At 43.0% G+C, this 13094-nt stretch overlaps 1 protein-coding gene across 2 annotated transcripts in view; it reads right to left on the bottom strand.

Annotated features, from left to right (window-relative positions):
* Positions 1 to 13094, bottom strand: part of Dpy19l4 (dpy-19 like 4) — a 53813-nt gene that overhangs the window by 31981 nt on the left and 8738 nt on the right. For both annotated transcript variants that reach the window (XM_050165350.1, XM_050165343.1), the window contains 6 exons: positions 10602 to 10726; positions 7846 to 7936; positions 7481 to 7602; positions 6822 to 6967; positions 2717 to 2840; positions 5 to 139 (listed from right to left, as the gene is read on the bottom strand). In XM_050165350.1, the coding sequence (XP_050021307.1) occupies positions 5 to 139; positions 2717 to 2840; positions 6822 to 6967; positions 7481 to 7602; positions 7846 to 7936; positions 10602 to 10726 (743 nt within the window). The remainder of the gene's footprint in view (positions 1 to 4; positions 140 to 2716; positions 2841 to 6821; positions 6968 to 7480; positions 7603 to 7845; positions 7937 to 10601; positions 10727 to 13094) is intronic.

The raw sequence follows: 13094 nt of genomic DNA, 5'->3' as shown, positions 1-13094 counted from the left end.
CTACCTTGTCACTTTGTTCCTCTGAGAAGACGTCCAGCAGCAGGAGGGAGACTGCTTGAAGAAACAAGATATAGTGGCTGTACTCCCACACCATCATGAAAGTGTACGTTGAGGCGCTCATCAACAGGTAGCAAAACCTCTAGAGAAAAGTCATATAAGATCAGTAGATTAGATTACACTGTAAACCAAGGAGCCGCCCAGCACCTGAAGCTACAAATCACAATGCCAGCCAGCGGTGGGGGTGCAGGTTCTAATCCCAGCCCTTGGGCCAGAGGCAAGTGGATATCTATGAGTTCAAGATCAGTCTGACATAGTCAGTTCTAGGACACATCCAGGGCTATGTAGAGAGCGCCTGTCTTATCTTCACAACACGCAGACTTCAGCGCATCAGCACCCGTCCTCCAGTACTGTATTACACAGGGGTAGAACAATGGGGGCGGGGTTGGAGTACCATCAGTGGGGTGGGTGGTGAGCTGTTGTTAATACAGAAGCTTCTTTTGTCCTAGAATAATATTTTTATTTTCATCTGTGCTGGTTATTTTCTTAAAGACTATCAGGAGTTGGGGATGCCTGGCCAAGACTCTGCTCCTAACCAAAGTCTGGCCTGTTTTCCTCCAATGCTCTACTCATCAGCCATGTAGAACTGGACGCTAAAAATGAGCCATGTTTGGGACTGTGCTTCCCCATCCCAGTTCTTGGAAGCAGACTAAGAAGACCCAAGGCCAGCCTGGGTTATAAGTCTGAACACATCCTGTTCTTCCTTTTAGCAGGACAAGCACCCCAAACACAGCACTTTATAGTTTAACTTTTATACCTTGCATGTTTCATCTTCATGTAAACAACATGAACACATTTCATATCTGTCAGAGCAATTTCCCATAGTTCTGTGTTTCCTCCTGGTACTAGGGCTGACACTCAAGTGTGAATACTCAAGCATTCTACCATGGAGCTGTGTGTAGCACGACTGCCCAGAGACTCTGCAGGTCTGACAACCCAAGTGATACCCAGGACCCCATAGGTAGGGAAAGAACACAGGTGGCAGTGGCCCCAGGCATCTTACTCATTCTCTCCTCCTCCTCCCCTCCTCCCCTCCTATTTATTCTCTGCCTGTCCCTCTCCTGCCTAGCTATTGGCCATTCAGCTTTTTATTAGGCCAATCAGCTGCCTTAGGCAGGCAAGGTGAAACACATCTTTACATAAACACACATCCTTACATCATTAAACAAATGTAACACACCTTTACACAGTTAAATAGCCTGCAACAAACATAAACAAATGTAGCACATTTTTGCCAAATTAAAATAATATTCCACAACAGCCATCACTGTAAATGAACCTAGAGTAAAAAGAATATTACCTTTCAGTTTCCTATTGTGTTTTCCTTCTTTTTGGTTTTTTTGTTTGTTTGTTTGTTTGTTTTTCGATTTCTCTGTGTAATTGTCCTGGCTGTCCTGGAACTAGCTTTGTATGCCAGGCTGGCCTTGAACTCACAAAGATCCACCTGATTGTGTCCCCAGAGTGCCAGGATTAAAGGCATGCACCACCACCACCACCACCGGGTATGTTTACTTCTTGTTTACGTAAAGAACAAATGGAGATTTAAAATAGAGGGAGGAATCCAATTGATTCCTCTCATTGCTTTTTGTTTGGTTATGGTGCTGAGGTAGAACCTCCAGCCCTTGCACATGCTCGCCTCCATGGACCCACACTCCTGCCCTTATTCCTGCCCTGTATTCCGGACAGTCAGGTTTATTATTAGTAGACTTGTTTGGTCTCTCTGATCTCAAGACAGGCAGGTTGCCAAAGGGCTGCTACATTCCAGTCAACTGTGATGTAATTAGCTGCCTCTTCAGACACGCATCTTTTTTTTTTCTGAGACAGGGCTTCTCTGTAGCTTTGGAGGCTGTCCTGAAACTAATTTTGTAGACCAGGCTGGCCTCATACTCACAGAGATCCTCCTGCCTCTGCCTCCCGAGTGCTGGGATTAAAAACGTGCGCCACCACCACCCGGCTTGCAGACATGCATCTTACTAAAGTTATTCTGTGGCTCAATCTATTGGCATCATTCAATTGCCAATAGGGTTATGGCAGTAACAGTAACAAAAAATTAAGATCTAAATGATCTGAGATGGATGTTTCCTTCCACTTTGACTAGCCTACGACATCGCAGGCAGGGAAGACAGGCAGGCAGGAAACACTGCCATCCTCCGTCACCACTGCATCTTCAGGATCGTTTCTTTAGGTTCGTATGACTAAAGGACATGCATGTCCCTGAAGTAACAATACTCGGCTAGATTAACCTCCAAAATGAGATATTCTTCATGTATTGTCACATAACCACACTAAAAGCAATACAACATCTGTCTTCCTAAAATTATTTGGCTGCCATCAGATTATAGGAAAAACATGGTGACACGAGTACCCAGCCACGTTACTTAATGACACGCTTCACTGAACATACACACTCCTAATATGACTGACTTTAAAATTATGCACCATAGTTTAGCATGGTTTTGAGCAATTGTACTACTACATGAAGGCAGGTGGATTAAGTACTCAAGGCCTAGTCTCAGCTACATAATGAGCTTAAAGCCAGCCTGAATGACAAGAGATTATGTCTCCAAAAACAAAACAAAACAAACAAAAAACCAAACATGAGCCACATTCGCAAAACATCAGAATTACTTGTGATGTAGAAAACAGATGTGTGTCTTACCTCTGCGTAAGTATTTAGATTTCTTTTTAAATAGCCTGTAAGTGCAGCAACTTGGCACGCAAAATATGGTAGAGCCCAGTTTTCTCTTAGAGGAATGGAGTATTCAATTCTTGTTGTATCCACCCTAAAACAAACCAGAGGACACGGAAGTGAGGCTGCAAGCTTGACACTACGCTTTTCTCTTTATTTCAGTCCTTGTTATTTTATGCACATGCACACGGTGTTTTGCCTGCATGTACGTCTGTGTACCATGTGCGTGCCTGGTGCTCCTGGATGCCAGAAGAGGGCATCAGACTCCTGGAACTAGAGCTATAGACAGTCGTGAGCTGCCACTCGAGTGCTAGGAATTGAACCTGGGTCCTCTGAAGATGAGCCAGAGCTTGTAACTGATGAGCCATGGTGATTCACAGCAGCAATACCAGTATTTGGAAGGCAGAGGATTGCTGCAAGCTTGGAGCTAGCCTGGTCTATATATCAAGTTCCATGCTAGACAAAGAAATATAGCAAGACCCTGTCTCAAAAGTATTAAAAATAGAAAATAAAAAAGTAACAGAAATCAGATTAGTTCCATGATTATGAAGTTGTAATCAGCTTTTAGTTACCTAATATAAAGAGTATAAAATAGTAAAAATTCAGGACCAGTGAGTGAGAGGCTCAATAGGCCAAGGTGCTTCCAACAAACAACCCCTGAGAGACCCACAGTGGAGGGGAACTAGCCCTGAAAGGTCACCACCGCCCTACACACACACACACACACACACACACACACACACACACACACACACACACACCGGCATGCAGCTCAGACTCACAGAGCTTTTAGAGCATGACCTGAGAACAACCCTCAGTCCTGTAAAACAGAGGATGTGAAGATACTTTACACAAATATTTCAAGTTTTTAGAAACGATGTAAAGAGACTTTACCAACTTAGAGCATGAACAACATTGGGCATTAAGTCGTGAAAATTAAAACTACACTCTGCTTCCTGGCCATGACTGAGACACACACACCCAAGGCAACAGATCCAGCAAATCTCGGCCCCAAATCTCCAAAACCATACTCAAGTAAGGTCTACAAGGAAAATGCAGCAGTTCACAGGTCAGCAAAAGCAGCCTTCTGAGAAGTCAAGCTAAGGGCCTTTCCAAGGATCCTGTAGACTCTGGGCTCTTACTATCATAATAGTGCCTCAAGTCTCCAGGCATCCTCAAAGGCACTGCAGCCCTATGGATAGAGAAACTCTGAGGAGACAGCCCCTAGAAGCAGAACGCATTACTCCCTCAAGGGAACTACACCACCCACTCCCCAAACTCCCCCAGCAGAAGGGAACATCTTACAATGGGAACCAAGTTGTCTCCTCAAGCAAAATGTCAACAAAGACTTCTCCTTAAGGGAGCAACTTTCCAACCAAAACTGAGGACAGTGAGAAAACAAGCCTGCTTAATTCTGAGTACCTGTCCCCTTCCCTCACCTACACTGACAGCTCAGGTCAATTCCTGGGATGCTGGGTGGTGTACCTAGGGCTTGGTCTCTAGTCTTTCTAGTACAACTATGCTGAAAAGTAAATTCCCTTCTTGCCGCTCATGAAAAACATAGGAATAATAAGCTACCATGAGATATTACTGTAGCTATATGACCTGCGATGCCACAAGCTCTCAGCACTGCACACCCTCGTGCACATGCAGTGGCTTACATTAGGGTCAACTACAGGGTTCTGTGCAGAACACTTCCTAGCAGGCACAAGGCCCGGATTTACCCAAACAAAAGCTAAAGGGAAATAAAGCTAGGGAAAGCTCCTTTGCTTAAAATAGCTATGCTGTGACTTCCAGATGAGATGGGAAGCTGGTGCCCCACGTGTGAGCTGGTGAAGGAGAAAGCCAGAAAAATCTACAAAGGAAGCAGAGGATACCTGAAGGAAGCAGAGAAAAAGGCAGGAACAAAAAATAAACTGAACACAGCTTTAGCTGTGCAGCTCCCGTGAGAGAAGAGCCGGCAGCTGCTTTCAGAAGAGTGTTTTTTCCTTGCAGCGTGTGGTACTGAGGATTGATCCTTCAAGAATAAGTTCATCAGGGGGCTGGGGAAAGGTTACTCTTGCAGAGGACCCAGGTTCAATTCTCAAAACGCACATAGCAGACTTGTGGTGATCTGTAACTACAGTCCAGGGCATCCAACGCCTTCTTCTGGTCCCTGTGGGTACCAGGAATACATATATGATGCACAGGCATACACACAGGCAAAACCCATATACGTAAAAATAAATATTTCTAAAAAGAAACTCATCAGTAAGATGCCCATCCCCCTAACTACTATGAATGCTTACCTAGCATGCCCCGGAACCTGGGTTCACTCTCCAGCCTCACATGGGACACGTCTGCCTTTCCAGTACTGGAGAAGATCGTGCATCTGATACCACACCAGGTACAAAGCAAGCTGAGACCAGCCTGGCCAACACAGCAAGATTCTGTCTCAAAAACAAAAACTACCAGGAAACTGGCTCAGTGGGAGAATCCCTACCTAGCATGTAAAAAACTATATGCTGTTCCTTAACAGCAAAAAGATTAAAAGGTTTTCAGGCTTCTTACCAAAATGCCATGATCCATAGTTAGTGATCAAATGAAAAGAGTATTAATTTTATCAGACGCTGCGGCCTCTATATTGGTATCAATGGTGCCTGCCTTCTGGCGGTAATGCTGTCACCTTCCATAGCACGTTTATCAGAGAGATGCGATTCTGTCTCCAAGGCTCGGTTATAAAAAGACATCTATTAGCCGGGGGTAGGGGGGTGTGCCGCACCCCTTTAATCCCAGCACTCAGGAGGCAGAGGCAGGCGGATCTCTGGGAGTTCAAGGCCAGCTTGGTCTACAAAGCTAGTTTCAAGACAGCTAAGGGCTATTACAAAGAGAAACTGTGTCTCAAAAAACCAAACAAACAAACAAAAAAAACTAACAACAACAAAAAGACATCTATCAATGACATTCTTTCAGTCTCTTGGATTATTTTACTGTAAATAGCATTTTTTTTTTTTGAGACAGGGTCTCTCTGTGTAGCAGCTCTGGCTGTCCTGGAACTCTGGCCACAAACTCACAGAGGTCCGCCTGCCTCTGCCTCCCCAGTCCTGGGATTAATGCTGTGCACCATTACACCAGGCTGGGATTAAGTTTTTTTTGAGTCAGACAAGGAGGACCTAAAACTCAGCTAGGTACACGCCATGGTGTACACGTTGGGGTTACAGGACAATCTGCAGGAATCTCTTCTCTTGGATGGACCGGTCATGAGGCTGAGCACACTCTTACTGAGTGCTCACAGAATTCACCTTCTCTTGGCTTCCAGCTGTGCCCAGTGAGTCCCACCCACCTGAGTCTCTTTACTGTCACCACTGGTGTCGCTAGAGACCCTTTCTGCTTTGTTTTACCCTCGTGTGTATATGGGTGTGCATATACCTGTGTACACGTGTTGTCAAGTGTACAGGAGCACATGTGTAACCACGTATAAAGAGTCCTGACGCTGACTCAGTACCCGTCCGCAATTGTGCTCCATCTAACTCGCTGAGGTAGGGTCTTATGATCACCAGAGAGCTTGCCAACATGACAAGACTGGCTAACCAACTGGCTCAAGGGAGACTTCTGAGAGCTGGAATCACAGGCAGGCCCACGTCCACCCAGCATCTAACAGGCTCTGGGAACACAAACTCTAGTTCCCACACTTGTACAGCAACTGCTTTAACCACTGAACCAGCTTCCCAGACCTGGTTTTTTCTCTTTTTTTTTTTTTTTTTTTTTTTTTTTTTTTTTTTTTTTTTTTTTTTTTTTTTTTTTTTTTTTTTTTTTTTTTTTTTTTTTTTTTTGAGACACGGTTTCTCTGTGAAACAGTCCTGGCTGTCTTCCTGCGCCTCCAAGTGCTGGGATTAAAGGTGTGTGCCACCACTGCCAGGCTCCCAGACCTGCTTTATCAATGATCATATCTAGATTAGGCCCTGAGGGGAATCTACCTAAACTGCACCGTATAGCATAACAATCAATAGGCTTTGCAGATCATAGCTGTGAATTGTAAGGATGGGAATATTTCTGGAACAAAATTTTGTAGTATCAATAAGAAAGCCTTTCATACCTATTAATTAGGAACCACGCAACAGTAAGCATCCCTGCGAGCCATGTGCCACTCATAAGCCAACTTGTGACAAATAAAGCTGTCACATATATTCCTTGTAATCCAAAGACAATGCCAATGTAGAAATATACTGGTTCAATCATCTCCTAAAGGCAAAGAGAGAGGGGATGAGACAGAGGATGATGTTAAACAACCCAAGGATACACAACTGTGTGAGAAAACGGACAATAAAGTGAAAAAGAGGGGGGCTGGAAAGATAGCCCAGTGGTTAAGACGGTTTTTCTTCTTGCAGAGGACCTCAGTTCCATTTCAGAGTCCACAACGTGACTCACAACCACCTGTGCCTTCCAGAACAGTGGTTCTCAGCCTTCCTAATGCTGAATGAAATCCTTAACACAGCTCCTCGTGCTGTGGTGACCCCCAACCAGAAAATACTTGCTGCTACTTCACAGCTGTAATTTTGCTACTGTTATGAATTATAATGTAAGTATCTGATATGCAACCCTCAAAGGGGTGGAGGTCCACAGTTGAACACCGCTGTGATCTGATGCCCTCTGAACTCTGAAGACACCAGGCAGGCGCGCATGTGCTGCACTACAGATGTGCTAGCAGAACACTCTCACACATGAACTACATCTAGAGTAGAGGGCACTACCTACATGGCTCCCCGTTGCTCGGTAGAGAACACTGGCAATGAGCTCCGGGTACAGAGACAGCTGCTGCACCGCGTTGATCGTCCTCAGGGAGACCGTCTTGTTGTTGTGCGTCAGCTCGTAAACACCTAAACACACAGAGTTCTCTCTGACCACGGCTCGGCACGGCATTCATCAGTCAACACGATTAACACGGAAAGAAAGACACTCAAGTGCAACATGGGTGCCTCATTTCCCCAACGTTCTTATCATGTACATAAAAGCATAACCTACATTCTCAGACAAATTCCCTTCCTAAAGCTCTTATTCTCTAGGAATAGTTACTTATTTTAGAACAATGTTACTACAATTTTAAGTGTAGGTGTCCATACCTCTTTCAAACGTCGGCGCCTTTAACATGTCTTTGTAATAGGAGTAATAAATAGCACTGTCACCCTGAAATGTGATTTCTCGTTCAAGTTCCTACAATGAAACAGGATTGAGATGTCAGTGTTAAATGTCAGCTGTACTCTTTTTTTTCCCCTCATCTTCTTGTGTTTGGTTGTTTGTCTCCTTCATATTTTAAATTGACATAACAAGGATTTACCATTTTATTCCAGGAGATATTTTAATTTTCCTTAATTACCATATTACTAAGATTAAATATCTCAACAGTCTGGCAATCATTTTGGTGAAAACACGGTTTCAAATGAATTACAACTGGTCCATTATGTTTTATATATAAGGAAATTCTAGAAGGAAAACCCAGAGAATATCCTTAAAACAGCAATAGTAATAAAAGGTAATAACAATAAACTCTTGTCAGGATTTAAAATAAAGCCAGGCACAGTTCTAGCACTCAGGAAGATGAGGCAGGAGGATCAAGTTTGAGACTAGCTTGAGCTACATAGTGAATTCCTGGCCAGCCTGAGCTACTTGGTGTGACACTGTATAAAAAGTATTAAATGACTTTAAAAACAAAAAGCCCATGGGCTGGAGAGATGGCTCAGTGGTTAGGAGCATTGCCTGCTCTTCCAAAGGTCCTGAGTTCAATTCCCAGCAACCACATGGTGGCTCACAACCATCTGTAAAGAGGTCTGGCGCCCTCTTCTGGCCTTTAGGCATACAGACAGAATATTGTATACATGATAAACAAAAAAGATAAATTAATGCAGAAAGCAGTGTTTTCTGTGACTATATATAACCTTAAGTATGATAAGAATGAGGCCTTAACAGGTACATTTGAGGAACCACGGATTCTCAATCTTTCTTTCTTTCTTTCTTTCTTTCTTTCTTTCTTTCTTTCTTTCTTTGAGGAACCATGGACTCTCAATCTTTCTTTCTTTCTTTCTTTCTTTCTTTCTTTCTTTCTTTCTTTCTTTCTTTCTTTCTTTCGACAAGGTCTTGCTGTTCTGGAACTTAATGTGCATATTTGACTTCCCTTGAAATGGCCAGCTTTGATCCAGACGTTGAAGGAAAAAGTACAGGCTGCTGTGCTAACCTGACCAACACACAGATGTGAGGAGTAACTACTCAGATCCATTCTCTACACAAAGAGGGTCTGAGAGCGCTCGGTCAGCGTGACTGCCTGCTCAGAATCAATGAGCAAGAGCAGCACCGCGAGCTCAGAACTCTGAGAAGCCCACAGTCAGGTGAGCTCTGAGAGCAGCTTTATTCAAAGGCCCAACGGTGATATTTCAAATATAACTATAGAGACTGAGGATTCTGTGAAATACACATAATTTAAAACCCCAAACATTAACCACGAGGCAACAACATCTTAACACTGTTAGTGGAGTCACTTAGATGATGCAGTGGATCAAGGCACCTGTCATACTGTACACATACACACAATAAATTAATAAATGCAATTTAAAATTTAAAAATAACATTTTAAAATGTAAATCCTGTTGTACCTGATAATCATCTTCAGCCTTCCCCAAAACTGCAATTATATAATATAATCCCAAAATTAAACATGTGTAATCTAAACATTAAAGTATTTTAATGCTGAAATTCACATTTTTGAAATATGAGCTAAACTCCTTAGAGGCTGACCAATACCACCAGACTTTACTACAAGTCCTCAGAGAGATTCAGCTTGGTCTGACCATGGCTCTCCAGAGTAGCTCTGATCTGTTCCCGGTCTCTTAGCTACTATAAACGAACACAACTATCAGAGTGGGCACCTGGAATCTTAGCCTTACATCCTGCCTACATCAGCACCATGAATGTGCCTGATGTCCTTGGTCCCAGCTCGATACGAGCCAGTGTCTTCCATCGAAAAGGAGTTAGCATTGCGCTGACCATTCTCTTACCACTTCTCTTGGATTCCAATCTCAAGCCTCCCTTGTTGGCTACTGCCCACAACCCACGTTCACACAAGCCCCAACTGCCCTGCAATTGGATCCACCTGTCTGTCTTCAGTATGCTGACTCCTGCAGCCAGTTCTCATACACTTGAATTGGATCCACCTGTCTGTCTTCAGTATGCTGACTCCTGCAGCCAGTTCTCATACACTTGAACCAGATTCTCCTAACACCCCCAAATAAATTAATTGTACAAGGAGAGCACCCTAATAATTTCTACTTTATTTATTTTTTTTAATTATTTTTTTTAATATTTATTTATTTATTATGTATACAATATCCTGTCTGTGTGTATGTCTGCAGGCCAGAAGAGGGCACCTTATTACAGATGGTTGTGAGCCACCATGTGGTTGCCAGGAATTGAACTCAGGACCTTTGGAAGAGCAGGCAATGCTCTTAACCACTGAACCATCTCTCCAGCCCCTAATTTCTACTTTATGAATTACCTTATTAGACTTTATTTGAGGCAGGGTCTCTCTATGAAAGCCTGGTCCGCCTGGAACTAGCTATGTAGACCAAGTTAGCCTAGAACTCAAGCAATCTGCCTACCTCTGTCTCCCCAGTGCTAGGATTAATGACATTAAACAACATGCCCAGCTTACTATATATTTTAAGGCTGATACTGTAACTGTGTCTCAAAAGAGCTTTTATAACATTATGCTAATACCTATGAATAAGATGGTATTTACCATACCTACCAAATAATATATATAACCTGAATAACACATTATTCAAAATAAGTATGAAAATGCTTTTCATATGCTCAAAATTCTTCTTACCTGCCTGTTGGAAAACCAGAATTTCCGCTCGTGGTACGCTGATAAGTAGAAAACATGCATCACGCCACTGACCACGGCCGCGATACAGCCAATAAGCACCTTGGCAAAGCGCTGAAACGACAAATCTGAGGAAGAAGAATCGGAGTGACTTGTGGTCTGGAGGCAGAGTGATTAAAACAGCATCCTAACTCAATGGTTTCTCCCCAAAACACATAACCCCAGTCTAAGCATGAGAAAACATTAAACTCAATAGAGGTCCATCCTATAGGCCACCTGACCGGGACTCCTCCAACTGAGAGCTCAGTCACATAAGACATAAAGAGTCAGGACATCTGAATAAAGTACAGGCTTTACTTAAGGGTAACACCTCAGTATTTATTACCTGTAACAAACGTACCGCACTAATTAAAATGCTAATGAGGGAAGAGGTACCAGAGGCTGGGGGCCAGCAGGAAGGGTCAGTGGGGAAATGTACCAGCCACCAATCACGATGACCTGAGTTCAATCCTTGGTACCAACATGGTGGAAGGCAAGAACTAATTCCCTAAAGTTGTTCTCTGATCTCCATGTGTGCTCATATGTCGAAACACATACACACAGAAAAAAAGTAATTTTTTATTTATTAATTTTTGGAGGGGTGATTTTCAAGCTAGGACTTCTCTGTGTAGCTTTGGAGCCTGTCCTGGAACTTGCTCTGTAGACCAGGATGACCTCGAATTCAGAGATCTGGCAGCCTCTGCCTTCTGAGTGCTGGGATTAAAGTTGCGTACCACCACCGCCCAACAAGAAAAATTATTTTAATTAAGGTCTATTTCACATGATGAACACACTACAGAGATTTGGTTCACAACAAGGTAAATATGCTTAAAATTAAAGAGCAATACACTGAAAATTGGTTAAGTCATGAAAAAAAGTCAGGTGGTGGCGGCGCTCGACTTTAATCCTAGCCCTTAGAAGGCCAAAGAAGGCAGTTCTTTTAGTTCGAGGCCAGCCTGGTCTACATAGTGAGTTCCAGAACTACAGAAAGAAATCCTGTTTTAAAAGGGCAAACAAGCAAACAAACAAAAACCATGAGAAAAATGTCCAACGATTCAAAAGTACTGAAAGAGTGCACAGTTATCTTACAAGCGCTCATTCTGATTACCGCTGCTGCCCTCTAAGAATTCGCTGACCTTTGAGGGCTATGTCTTAGGAGCATGCACACAGAACACACGTGGACTCTGCACACAAGAGAAAGCAGTCCCACTATAGCTGTGAGGCACAGAAGTATGGTCCCAAAGGCATGAGACCCACTGCTCTGGTACTGAATGGCAGACAACTTAGGAAATCAACCTTCTGGTTCATTAGATCAGTTAAACCAATCTCAAGTCTGTACCTGGCACACTGTGAGCTGCAACGTGAATGGGCTATGCCAGGCTCAATCCCTAGCACTGAAGGCAAACAAACTCAGGGTTTGCAAAGTTACTATTTATCATTAAAATTACCATATTCTAAGTATTTTTAAACTTTTCAATAAATCAACTGTTAGTGCCACTATGATATAACTGTTTTATAGTTTTAGGGGTTGTTTTTTGTTTGTTTGTTTGTGGTGGTAGTGGCAATGTTTGAGTTTTGTTTTGTTTTTTGTTTTTTTGTTTATCAAGACAGGGTTTCTCTGTGTAATAGTACTAGCTATTTTGGAATTCACTGTGTAGACCAGTCTGGCCTCAAACTCACAGAAATCCGCCCGCCTCTGTCTCCTGAGTGTTGGGATTAAAGCCATGTGCCGCCACCGCCTGGCTCCCAAAGCACTAAGTAATTATGTGCTAAGAGCACAGCAAATATCAGTTGTTATTACTGTGCTAAACAAGCGTATTTCCATAAATATATAAAGCAACTGAAGTAATTAAATTGAAAAATAATTAATTAAAAAATAATAATAAGCTGGGCAGTGGTGGTGTATGTCTTTAATCCCAGTACTCGGGAGGCAGAGGCAGGCAGATCTCTGAGTGAGACCAGTCTAGACTGCAGAGCTAGTTCCAGGACAGCCAGGGATGCACAGAGAAACCCTGCCTCAAAAAACAAACAATATAAATAAGTAATAAAACAGTAAAAATTTAATTTGAGGGGCTGGAGAGATGGCTCAGAATTTAAGAGTACTGGCTGCTCTTCCAGGGGTCCTGAGTTCAATTCCCAGCAACACATGGTGTTCCATAACACTTTTTAATGAGATCTGGTGCCTTCTTCTGGCCTACAGGGATACATGCAGGCAGAACACTATATCTGTAATAAGTAAATCTTTAAAAAAGAAAAAAACAAAACAAAATTCAGGCCAGGCGGTGGTGGCACATGCCTTTAATGCTAGCACTCAGAAGGCAGAGCCAGGTGAATCCCTGTGAGTTTGAGGCCAGCCTGGTCTACAAGAGCTAGTTCCAGGACAGCGAAGACTGTTACACAGGGAAATCTTGTCTCGAGAAACAAAAACAAACAAACAAAAAATTAAAAAAAAAAAAA

This window comes from Alexandromys fortis, unplaced genomic scaffold, assembly GCF_014885135.2.
Source record: "Alexandromys fortis isolate MF-2015 unplaced genomic scaffold, M_Fortis_MF-2015_v1.1 scaffold_18, whole genome shotgun sequence".
Taxonomy (NCBI): domain Eukaryota; kingdom Metazoa; phylum Chordata; class Mammalia; order Rodentia; family Cricetidae; genus Alexandromys; species Alexandromys fortis.
Note: the sequence above shows the minus strand (reverse complement) of the source record. Positions and strands in the feature narration are given on the sequence as shown.